This window comes from Triturus cristatus, chromosome 3_1 (assembly GCF_964204655.1).
Source record: "Triturus cristatus chromosome 3_1, aTriCri1.1, whole genome shotgun sequence".
Taxonomy (NCBI): domain Eukaryota; kingdom Metazoa; phylum Chordata; class Amphibia; order Caudata; family Salamandridae; genus Triturus; species Triturus cristatus.
In genome coordinates this window covers 832,458,128-832,470,365 of record NC_140583.1, presented here as the reverse complement: position 1 = coordinate 832,470,365, position 12,238 = coordinate 832,458,128, and the positions used below count along the sequence as shown (strand labels likewise).

General features: G+C 43.4%; 1 protein-coding gene across 2 annotated transcripts in view; it reads right to left on the bottom strand.

Annotated features, from left to right (window-relative positions):
• NFE2L2 (NFE2 like bZIP transcription factor 2) overlaps window positions 1-11,956 on the bottom strand; it is a 145,425-nt gene extending 133,469 nt beyond the window's left edge. Inside the window, exon 1 of one of the 2 annotated variants that reach the window (XM_085645225.1) lies at window positions 11,729-11,956. In XM_085645225.1, coding sequence (XP_085501351.1) covers window positions 11,729-11,770 — 42 coding nt within the window. In that variant the 5' untranslated portion in view covers window positions 11,771-11,956. The remainder of the gene's footprint in view (window positions 1-11,728) is intronic. The other variant, XM_085645223.1, reaches the window with a different exon arrangement.
• Window positions 11,957-12,238: the final 282 nt, after the last annotated feature.

The following is a 12,238-nucleotide window of genomic DNA, read 5'->3' as shown; positions in this document are numbered from 1 at the left end:
ATGGGGAATAACGTTGACGACTGTCTCGTTATCCTTGTATAATTAATCCGGGCTGTTTATTTGCCCTCGGAAATATGGTCTTCTGAACAATCTGCTAAAATGCAATTGTATTCGATGCAGTTTCCATATTTTCTGGGGACATAAAAAAAAAAGAACGAAGTGTCCTTTATTTACATCCTCAACCTGACGATGCTGTGATTAATTAAGTGTTGATTGAGGATGCTGCATTATCAACACACTATACGTAGGTGTTACACAGTTTTCAGAAATCCCAAAGAAGTTTTTTTAAACATTTTTGTTCGACAGTCTCAGTCAAACATGCTCATTTCATGTCAGCTCGCGACATGCTAAAAGGCTCATATGAAGTGAGCCATGTTTCTAACAATGACCTTGCATTCTGACCTCCACGCGTTTTGTAAGTGTTTACATTCGTATGTTGGAGCGCTCTTGACAGGAAGCAGGAGCCTGGCTGCCTGCCTGGCTCGCTGCCCAGGAAACATTGCGCAAGCTGCTACGGGTGCCAGGAAGGAGGGGGCGTGACAGGCCTTCTCACGCAATGGGGATGCAATTCCTTGCAAGGCTGCCGGTCCTGCTGCAGCAAGACCAAGGCTTCACTTAAAAAACGACTACATGCTGGGATACAACTAGACGTAGAGGAGCCAACAAATTAACAAGGAGAGCCGAGTCGAACCAAGGGTCACGAGCCAAGCCCTGAAAATGTTTGCTATGTAAATCATACATCAAAATAACACGTAAAATACGAGAAAGTGTCTTCAAACAAGCGTATTTATTTAACATGTGGAAGCTTTGACATTAATACGTCACGATATAGCACTGGACGGAGAAGTACTTATTAAAAGTGATAGTTTTTAAACATGAACCATTAGAGAACTAAGCCATATGTATGAAGCCAATTTGCGATCGCAAGCGCTGAAATTCGCAGAATTTCAGCTTTTGCGATCGCAAATTAGCAGTGTGCAATGTAGCACACTAAAACCCCCTCGCAAGATAAGGAATCTCAAATTTTGCAATTCCTTATTTTGCAATTGCATTTAAGGAATCGCAAATTGCGATTCCTTAAATAAAGCACAAAAGAAAGTACGATTTGGCCTGAAGGGATCGCAAACTACCACCAACTTCAAGTTGGAGTTAAATTGCGATTTCACTTAAAAATGCACTATTTTGCATTTTTTAAAGTGCCATGTGGCGCACATACTTGCCCTTAGGCAGAGGATAGAACTTTTCAGGTCTTCAATGACAACACTGTCTCCAAATCTACACATTTGCCAAACGGAGTTCCTCAGGGTTCCTCTCTTAGCCCTACATTATTTAATGTGTATATGTCCCCTTTGGCTGCCAAAATAGAACCCTATGGAGTCAGAATTATCACTTATGCTGATGATACCCAGCTAGTGGTTGGACTTAGTCAAACCAATCAAGAATTGCATACCATCCACTCTTGCCTGAATGATATTTCAAATTGGATGGATGATTCCCAACTTAGACTCAACGGAGGTAAAACTGAGATCATGATCCTGGGTAACTCCCTTCACTATAATCCCAACCAGCTATGGCCTACATGTATGGAGCCAACCCCTACTCCTAAAACGGAGTTTAAGAGCTTGGGGGTATGGCTGGACCAGGACCTTAGCCTCAGAACGCAAGCTAGGAAAACAGCAGCCCTCTGCTATGGCCTACTTAGAATGGCCCGTAAGGTCCTACCCCTTCTCTCTTCCTTAGCTAAGAAAGCAATGATCCAGTCATTAGTTCTCTCGAGATTAGACTATGGGAACGCCCTGTACTTGGGCACCCCCCTCTCAGCCATTAAGAAACTTCAATCTGTTCAGAACAGTGCAGCGAGGCTTCTATTGGGGGTCCACAATAGACTCTCAGCAGAACCGGCCCTCCGCTCCCTTGGCTGCCGGTTCAGGAACGAATTAAATTTAAGTCCCTATGCTTAGTGCATAAAATAAGACAGGGACTTGGCCCCTCTTCAATCTCCACCATGATTCGTCCATACAAAGCCAAACGTAAATTCAGGTCAGATGATCTCTACCTTACTGAGGTTCCCAGGATTAAGAGATCCAGAAGTGGTGGTAGGCTTTTTTCCTACAATGCTTCTAAGCTCTGGAATGCCCTTCCCCTCTATTTACGCTCCACTCATGATCATATGTCTTTTCGGAAACTCATGAGAACCTTTCTCTTTCCCTAGTTTCTGTTCCCCGCCTGATGTTGGTACTTGCGCTGGGATGCCTCCAGGTAGCCATGCGCTTTATAAATGCTTTTCCATTCCATTCCTATGTGTGCCACATGTGCACACATGCACATTTCAGGGGTGCAACAGAGTGTCTTTAGACACCCTGGCAACCTTGAAAATGCATTCTCAATTTGCGGTTCTCTAATTGCTAATCGCAAATTGAGAATGCCTTCCCATTCATTCCTATGGGCCTACTAGCCCATAGGAATGAATGGGAAGGTATTTCTTATTTGCGAATCTCATTGCGATTCGCAAATAAGGAATATGTGGGATTTGCAAAATTATTAGCAAATCCCACATACATTGCACTTTGCAAATTCTCAAATTGCGATTTGCTGAAAATCGCAATTTGAGAATCGCAAAACTCCATTTTCATACATATGGCCCTAAGAGGCAAAACAGTTGTCATGTAAACTCTGTATGCGGCCGAGACCATTATAGAACAATAATATATTTTATTAAATCAAACGCAATAGGTTCTTGTACAACTGGTATTCTGAACTCACATAGTTGAAAGTGCTTTAATATGCGATACTGAAGAAAAAGTAGTTTTGGGGAAATAGAAATATTTGCCTAATATCGCATAATTTAAGCGGGGAAGCCGCGATTTATCCAGGCTTTCTGTTTTTACAAATCAGACACTACATGGGTGTCTATTTGGCCATCCTTTTTTATGTAAACACTTTGTTTTTCCCTCTTTGTGCATTTGCTGAAGTTTTTATATAGCACGAACCCGACCTGTGAAGTGCTCGGGTGTGGCTGTGTGTGTGCCCGGGAAACTGTCTCATCCCGGGCTGCCACACACGGGGGGGGGGGGGCTGAATCCCTTTCAGTCCAATGGGTGTTGCGCGCCTGTACCCAACTAAAATGTATTGGAGCGCTTTAGATGAGCACCAGTTACATTACACAAGGTCACATTCATATTTTACAGGCATAGGGAGATTAAGTGATTTGCCCAGAATCAGAGGATGTTGAGACTCTAACCTGATTCCCGAGTTCAACATTCTGCATCTCTGGTGCAATGCCACATCCTTGGAATAGCCACATAAATGCTTGGTTTGTTTTGGGCTCGAGGTTCCAAAAGGACCTCAGGCTGAACCAGAACCAGGTTTCAGTGGCTCGCCTACCTTCAAGACACAACCAATAAACACTGGCCCTCATTACAAGATAAAGGCTACATTCCGAGCCCTGTACACACATGGGTTTCCACAGGGATCCAAATTACGGGTTGTGAGATGATCCTAGGCCCTCATTAGGAGCAGCTCGGCTAATTGCAATATGTGCGATAACTCCTCTTTCCGCGCGTATCGCAATTATAACTCTTGTGAGGTCAAGCGTGTCGATATTTTTGGGGGGCAAATGCCCACCATTTACCGGAACATGCAGAGTTTGGTGCAATAAGCACCAATAACCACGTTATTCCCCAGAATCTCAAAACTCATGATATTTATTGCACCTAATACATTTCAACTTGGTGGAGTAGAATTTTATCAGTTGTGATAAATATCATAACAATTACTGGGCCACTTATACTGAGGGCCATAGAATCAAGAAAGTCAATGCTGACAAAATTTATCAGGAAGGCTGCAAATGTGTGGGAGTGGAACGCCTAAACAAAAGTCGAAACATACAGAATTCAGTGTTAAAAACCAATTCTACAAGTTATGCCGCATTTTCAATTTGAAAACTCAGAATAGGAGATACTGACCACATATGGTAAATCACCCTGGGGCAATGGTATTTACCATGTGTCCAATTTGTAATGAGGGCCTTGATTTTTTTGTCTAGAACTTGGTTACTTTTTCATTCACAAAAATGCTATCAAGAACCACGCCCACTCATCTCATGAAATTCTCCATGCAAGAAGGCTCAAAATCCCTGTCAGAACCAAAGGGTGTTCTTCTCCATCGGTGTCTTTCAACAGACCCTCCATGGCAGGAAGAAAAAAGGGAATGTCGCAAACTAGCTCTAAGGTCACTGGAAACCATGTCTGTGATACCCAAAATGGAGTTATTAGAACATGTGAGCATCTCTCCTCTCTCACCTTCTGAAGAACCCTCTGTATCACTGTAAAGGGTGGGAATGCATAGGCGTTGCTACCCTTCAAAGCTTGAAGGAAGACGTTTACGGCTAGAGCACCCGGGTCTGGCATCCAACTGAAATACCTCTTCAGTTGAAATATCAGCCTCCTGCAAAGAGATCTAACTCCAATGGGCCCCAAATCTGAGGCACTTTCTTTAAACAGACCCTGCTCAATTTCCAGTCGCTGAAATCCCGTAAAAACCTTGAATTCCAATCTGCAGACACATTTGCGTTCCCAGGCACATTATCTGCTTTCAAACTGATCTTGTGCTCCAAGCAAAATAGCCAAAGTTTCTTGGCTAAGTCTGACAGGTCTGAGGATCTTGTCCCTCCTACGCGATTTATATATGCTACCAATAAAACATTGTGCATCTTTAACAAAACCGCTCTGTCCTGCAAGCAATGTTTGAAACTCATAAGAGCAAAAAGACCTGCTGTCAGCTCCAAATAATTTATGTGATGCGACCTCTCTGTGTGTGACCATAATCCACCAATGTCCAGTGCATCCTCCACCCCTTGTCTTTCTTTTTCACAAGGAAGAGAAACTTAGCGCTCTAAAGGGACTTAAACTATGGGGTCCTTCTGAAACATACATTTACTCCCTCTTCTACCACTTCCTGCTGGACTGTGGTCAAACTTAGCTCTTTTAGGGGAACAGCTTGAAAGAATTTCTTCAAAGATATATTCTGAATCCTTGGACAGTTGCTAAGACCCAAGGATCCTGCGTAATTGTTTCCCAGGCCTGAGTAAAAAGTCTGTGGCCACCTCCCACTCTTCCCAGGAAAGAAGAAGGAGACATCTTTGTATTCACCCTGGGACACGGCTGAGACTTATCCGCATGACATGTTCCCTCTTGTGCGATGGAAGCATCCCCTCTGGGGGTAGTAGGTTGGGGTTGCTCCAGCTTGATAGCCTCTACCAAAGCAAAGCCTCTTTGTCTATGGTTTGAAAAGTGGGACCTCTGGGAGCCCCGGCCGGCAGAAAGTCCTCTTCTTCCGGCCAGTCCTAAAACACCTGGGCAGAAAACTCTGCGCATATTGGATTGGGCCTTCTCGAGGCCAGCAAAGGTTGCTACATACTTGTCTAGAGTTGTGATCATTTCTTCGTCAAAGAGAAGACCCTTGGGGTTCTCGGAGGCTTCTCTCTCAGCTAGATCTCCAAGTTTGGAATTTATCTTCATGAGCACTGAGACCAACGTTTGCATTTCCCAGAAGAACAATGGTCCTTTGGCTCCATCCCGAGGAGGTCTATATCCAATGGGAGTTTGTTGACCTGAGCCTCTTCAGCCATGAAAATAATCCTTGCCAGGGGTCAGACCATGTCAAGGAGGCAGTCCTGGCATGATTTAAGAGATCTCTCAAGCACCTTCCTAGGGTACCTACCCAACTTAGAGAGGAAGGTGATAAGCTCTGGATCTAGGTTTGGGGTAAAGCCGTCTTTAGGATGTTCCAGGCTTCCTTTTCGAGAGGGTTCCTGATCCATCATTTAATGAACTTGCCCACATGGTCCAGGCGCCTCCACTAGGCGCCCCTGGGGTGCTTAATATTGTGTGGCAAAAAGGTTTCCTCTCCTAAAGGATCTTTTACTATACCCTTGGGGGTAGGAGGGGTTTCATCCTTCAAAAAGAGATTGTCTCCATCAAGGTCCCCCTGGTTAAGATCTAACACATACTCATCCGAGGGAACTTCGCTCTGGTGTTCCTCTTCTCCCAAATCAGTATCTTGGGAGCCACTAAGGGCACTTGATTCCATTGTGCGGCATCGGACACCTCTCAAGTTTGTGCCGCATAGGACAACGATCGCTTTTGAGGTGCTTAGACCGCCCATTCTTTTTGATGTGCTTGGACCTCCCTTCTTTTTAGAGGTGTTTGGAACTCCCATTGTCTTAAGGGGTATGGATCCTTTCTCAAGGTGCTTAGATTTCCTCCTTTTCTTACTGCCTTTGTCCCTGTAATTGGAGTCTCCCTCCAAAATGGACCAATAGTCATTATCATTATCTGACCATTTAGGTATCTTCTTAACCATAACCTGATCCAGGGTTTTGCGTACCCAAGGACACATTTCATGCTGTAGCAGTTTCTTAATCAGCACTTCATTAATCTTCCCCTGCGAAATCTCAGGGCTCTCTCTCTCCTGATCTGACATGTTAATATAATACGGAGAGATGCAGAGTTAAAATAAGCCCTATAAGGGTTTGTATGTCAAGGGGGGGCAAAGCCGCTCCGAGAGGTATGCCACACTTCTGAGATAACTAGCTACAGGCGTCGCATGCTAAAAGTTAAGCTCATAAACAACCACATTGAAGAGATGCACTTGAGTGGAACGTGTAAACTAAATGAAAGATTTCGATCACATTATATTAAAAAAAAAAAGTGTTTCCATAAATTGGAAACAGTTATTATTAGTAATAGAAAGGTACTTATCAGCAGGGCAGGCTCTAGCGCTGGTGGCACCCGGTGCAATATAATTTTTGGCGCCTCCCCCCCCCCACCCCCCCCCCCCTCCCCTGACCTCCTCCTCGGATTTCCTCACTGCTACGGGGCAAATGTGCCCCTCTTTCCTTCATAGCCCTCCTCTCACATACATTTAATTTGTTTTAAAGCACTGGTAAAGGCCGACTTTATTAATAAAAATTAATATCTATACAAACGAACCCCTTTTAGCAAGATTATAAATAGATATTACAATTCTGAGGGGAAAAACCATAACGTCCTAACCTATTTAATGCAGCTTGCATGCTGCTCTTTGATGACAGTTCTTAACGGTCATTATTCTATTTTATGGGTGTATCTTAGAAACTGTAGTAACAAAAGGATCACAGTGACTAAAGCAGTAATCCACTCAGCTCTCCACATAAAATAAGGATCTGTGATCTGCACGGTATACGTTATTTAGAGCAGACATATTAACCATCTGCGCTACTTTATGGAGAGTCAAGAGTACTACTAGACAAAACTCTGATTGCTCTCTCTAGCAGGAACATTAACCACAAGCGTTAGATTGACATTTTTATTGCTGTCTGAAAGTTGAACAGACTAGGAACTGTGCAGCAGGAGATTTTAAATTGAACTACTGCTAAACACAGCATTCCCTCCACCCCAGAGGTCAGCACCCTTCCCCAGGTTAGACCTCAGTGCGGCCACACCATTCGCACTGCGCTAAAGCCGGCCCTGCTTATCAGCAAGGAGCAGCATTTAAAAGAAGCAGGTTCTATTGTGCATGTACTTATATGTTATGGATGTTCTGTTGTAGAAAGTTTTTTTTAATGATGTAAAGTTCCTTCAAGTGCTGCGTGGAGTAGCATTAAAAGAATAATGTTTAATGGTAGACTCCGGTCTTCTAATGAAATTACAAAATAGATTCTGCTTTAACTTAAAAAAGGCAAAGTGTACATGAATCGTGAGCGTGGAGCGAATGACTGCAGATGGTTAAGCACAGTGACATACACATATTATCCGGACTTAAATAGTTGCAAAGGCAACAATAACACAATAGTACTGAGAAAGAACATGGTTGTCCAACTTACATACCGGAAAGGACAGATTCATAACAGATTTGTACATAAGCCTGGCATTTCTTCCTAAAAAGGTTTTCTTGTGCAATGACTAGGAGAATTTTAAACCCCGATATATCTGCAAAAGGTATATGGGTATCCCTTTCTCATCTAAGAATGGTATTTGTGACACACTGGTTTTGGGGACGTTTGCCTAACTAAGTCTGAACTGTTCATATACCCAGGGGGTTTTAAAAGTTGTACGAATGGCTAAACTCATTATAAAAATCTGTTATTTTGTGGAGCATCAAACACAGGGTCACCTGAACTGTTGTTTTTTAGCACTTGTACTATGATTTTTAACATGCAACTCATAAATTGTACACCTATGAATCATGGTCTGTAGATGTTACAATTAATTTGCTGTTGTGTTTTTTTTTTTAAAGAATTGTGTGCAGTTCTTTTTAAAAAGTACATCATTAAATGTAAATAAAACAACATCTAAATGGCAATCTCTTACATTTGTCAATGGTTATCTTGAACATCTGGCATCGCTTTGGCCTCTCTGGCCACACCGGATACAGAACGTGTTCTCACAGATGTCCAGATTTGCAACTCTACAAATAACATGAGCCAGTTTTACACCCACTGAAGACTAACATTTTCTTGCCCTCAAAAGGATGGAAGGCTGAGTGAACCAATGGGGATTAAACCTGTGACTAAAGGCAACAATTGACTGGTCTTATAAGATGTTTTTCACCATTGTGGCAATTACAAAAAATTTGATGAAACAAAATAGCTTCCCAGCATCCAGAAACTTTTAAAGTTCTGAAAAGAGGTGAAACGTGGATGTTCCTGAGAAAATTACATCAACCGCTAACCCAGGGATAGAACCCAGAACCATAACCCTTCTATCAACATAAACATAGTCCATAACTATGGCACAATCCCAATCAGCAGACTATGCCAAGAAAACATAGGCACCTATACTAACTAGACTTGGGAAATCCATCCAATATATCTTGTAATTACCTCAAAATACAGATAGAATGTAATAACTAGGCCATCCAAATCATAAGACATGCCTTTCTAATCAGTACTAGAAGTACAGCTGCCACTCTGCACCTAAGACCCAGAACATGCCTAATGACTCTAGGGGTCATATTACACAAAAGGCACGTTTTCACTGTTTGCGCCGGGCGCACCTCTTAAAAGATGCGCCCAGGCAAAACAATGAAAATGCGCTGGATTATGATGAATGTGCTGCACCCAGGGCAGCCGTTAACTCGTGCTGCCCTGCCATTCAAGTGAAAAACAGAGCAGCTACTTTAAAGCCGCTCTGTGTTTTCACAGTGCAGACGGCAACCCGTCTGGACTTTGAAGGGGCATTAGAGATCCCCTTGCAGGCAGGTGCAGTGAGTGACTGCACCTGCCTACAAGGGAATATCTAGGGGATCCACATGGCCCTCTTGACCCCTTCCAGAGGGCTGCCATCAGGGGGTGCACTGACAGAGCGCCACCTTTTAGATGGTGCACTGTCAGTGCACCTCCTGAGAGCTTCTTTGTTTGCCTCTGCACCCGTAATACGGCGCAGAGGCAAAGGAATTCCCTCATTTGCATAGGACACGCCCCATGCATATGAGAGAACGCCCTCTAAAAGGTAGCGCTTGCGCTTTGTGTGCACCAATGCTATCGATATTACAGAAGGGGCTGCAGACTCTTCTGTAATACCTAAGTGCCCCGGGGACGGGCAAATCAGGGCACCTTGTGTAATATGACCCCAGGTCTCTAAATATATCCTCCACTTCTTACACATAATAAAACATATCTACCCTAAATCTAACCACAACACAGAAGATACTAACTCTACTCTTTATGACAGTCTTACCAGTATTAAATTGATATAATTCATGTATATATATATATATATATATATATATATATATATATATATATATATTATATATTTCACTCCTTGATACCTAATCATCAACGGGACAAGCATAGAATGCACAAATGGACATTTGGATCCTCTCTGGCAACGGGATGGCACAGATAAAGGCAATACCAGCCCGCTTAACTGATCACTCAGTACTAACCAGAGAGGTCTGCCAAGACCAAAGGGATCTGACACAAACTGCTCGTCACCACAGAACTGTAACATAGTCCACACTATTGGTCCCAACTTGTCACATACACTGACTACTAAAAACTGACATCCTACAAACGCAAATAGGCTGATGATAATACAGTGCATCTTGGCAGATCTCTTCACTTGAATTGTCATAATGGGAATCATATAAAGTATCACAATATGGAAACACTTTCTACATAGGCTCGAGAAAAAGATAACACACTTCCTCCCACACAGGACTGCCTCAACCCTGGTCCAATTTAGGAAGCAGTTGAAGGCACAACACTACATCACAATGCAGTAAGAATCCAATACCCAACTACAGTCTCCGCTGCTTTTTTTTTAGCTAGGCTTGCGTTATACAAATACATATGGTGTAGGGCACTATCCACATTGATAAGAGCTTCAGCACCACAAGTATTGTTAGTAAGCACAATACAATTGCTATAATACAATACATGTAAGAATACCAGTTCATATCGCTTACAACATTTAACATTATTTTTAATGAAACTTAGGTTGGCAGCCATTGCACAGTATTGAATCTATCTATCTATGAGATCCAGGTACTTGGAGATAATACCATGCTGCATCATTATCAATAATAGGTAACAGTCACGACGTTATGACTGGAGGGCATAGCAAAGCTTCAGGAAATAAAATACCCGCAAACCTTACTACACAAAACACAAAGGGTGAATTAAACACACCAGTGATCGAACAGAACTCAAGTTGGCCCATTTTAGACATGAGTCTACTTCTATCTCAGATTAACAAAATGCGAAGTGGGAATTACAGAAGTCGAAAATCTCTGCAGGAGCCTGGGGCCAAGGTCTCAGTGGTCAAAACATAAAGGGAATGATGAAATCCAACCTGTTTTGCACGAACAACTTGCTTTATAGGCCCCTGGGCAAATGCAAAGAGCTGGACAGAGCGCTGCCGACAACTCACCGAGCTCTTATCTCTAGGTGATCTCTATGTAAAGATCAAACCAATCGAATTTTTGGTTATACCCTATTCTGCACCCAGTGTACATATGAACTATTGTCTAAGATTATACTGCTGCGTGATATACGACATTCATACACTCCTTGTGATTCCGACCATATGAGTGGATGTCTTTAAAGCAAATACTGAACAATTACATGACGTAAAATTAACTGCAAGGAATACATATTCAGAGCGATTACAAATACTACTCATTTATCATGTAAAATCCAAAGTAATGAGAAGCTTGGGCCCTCCAGATGCGGGGATGACTGGACAGATCGCGTACAGTAGGACTACACGCATGGCCGTCCAAACCCAGGTTACTCAGCAGGATCGAAAAGAAAGGGGTGGTTTACAGGACAAGTCTTATAATGTCGGGGGGAAGGGTTGGTGAGTAGGAAGAGTCTTCGTGACAGATCGGTCTTCCTGAACTCCGGTCGGAGAATGGGGCTAAAAGAAAGTTCCTTAGCCTGAAGTGCGCAAGCGGAAGCTGTAGCTTCTCTGCTCTCTATTAGTAGTCTGCTCTGGGGTTCTATAAGCGCTGGGATGCCTCTTGGTAACCGTGCGCGGTACAAAACTCAATAATAATAATAATAATAAAGAGCCAGTCACGCGCACTCTGGTCTGGGAAAAGGGGACGATTAGGGGTGATAATCTTTTACCCGAGGATGGTATAATTTATCTAGAATTTAGGACGTTCATCACCAACCCTTCTCAAGCCACCCGCCCTCGGGCAGGGAATGAGTCCTAGGTCCAAGGTCACGCCCCCTTACCTGTTGAGTGGGCTGGACCAGCGGGTACTCAAGCGACATCATATTTAACTGCGGTAGATGAATCTCGGTATAATTTACGTTACAGGCACTCAGTTCTGTAACAAGGCGCGACTTTAATACGGGTAGGTCGTACGATTCGATCCCAGCGATATACTGACACTATCTCCCGTACTGAGAGCAGAAGGGAAATGGATCACAGATACAAACCTCGCCCAGATTGACACTGTCATCCAATCATATGGAGTGTGATGCCTATTGACCCGTAGAGGGGGCGGGGCAAACCGGGTCAGGTGCCTGCCAGTGGTGACAGCCCTGACGTCACGTAAAAAGGGCGGGGATTGGCCACGTGCCAGTCACTAAACTCCCTTGCTGTCAAGAAGGGACGCCTACTGCTTCAGAACAGATCGCTGCTGCCCTGCTTCCCAGGGATTCGTTCCTTGTTGTGATGATGCATACGTCACGTGAGGCTGAAGCCGGGCAGAGTTCTCCAGAGAGCTTTCAGCCGAACCA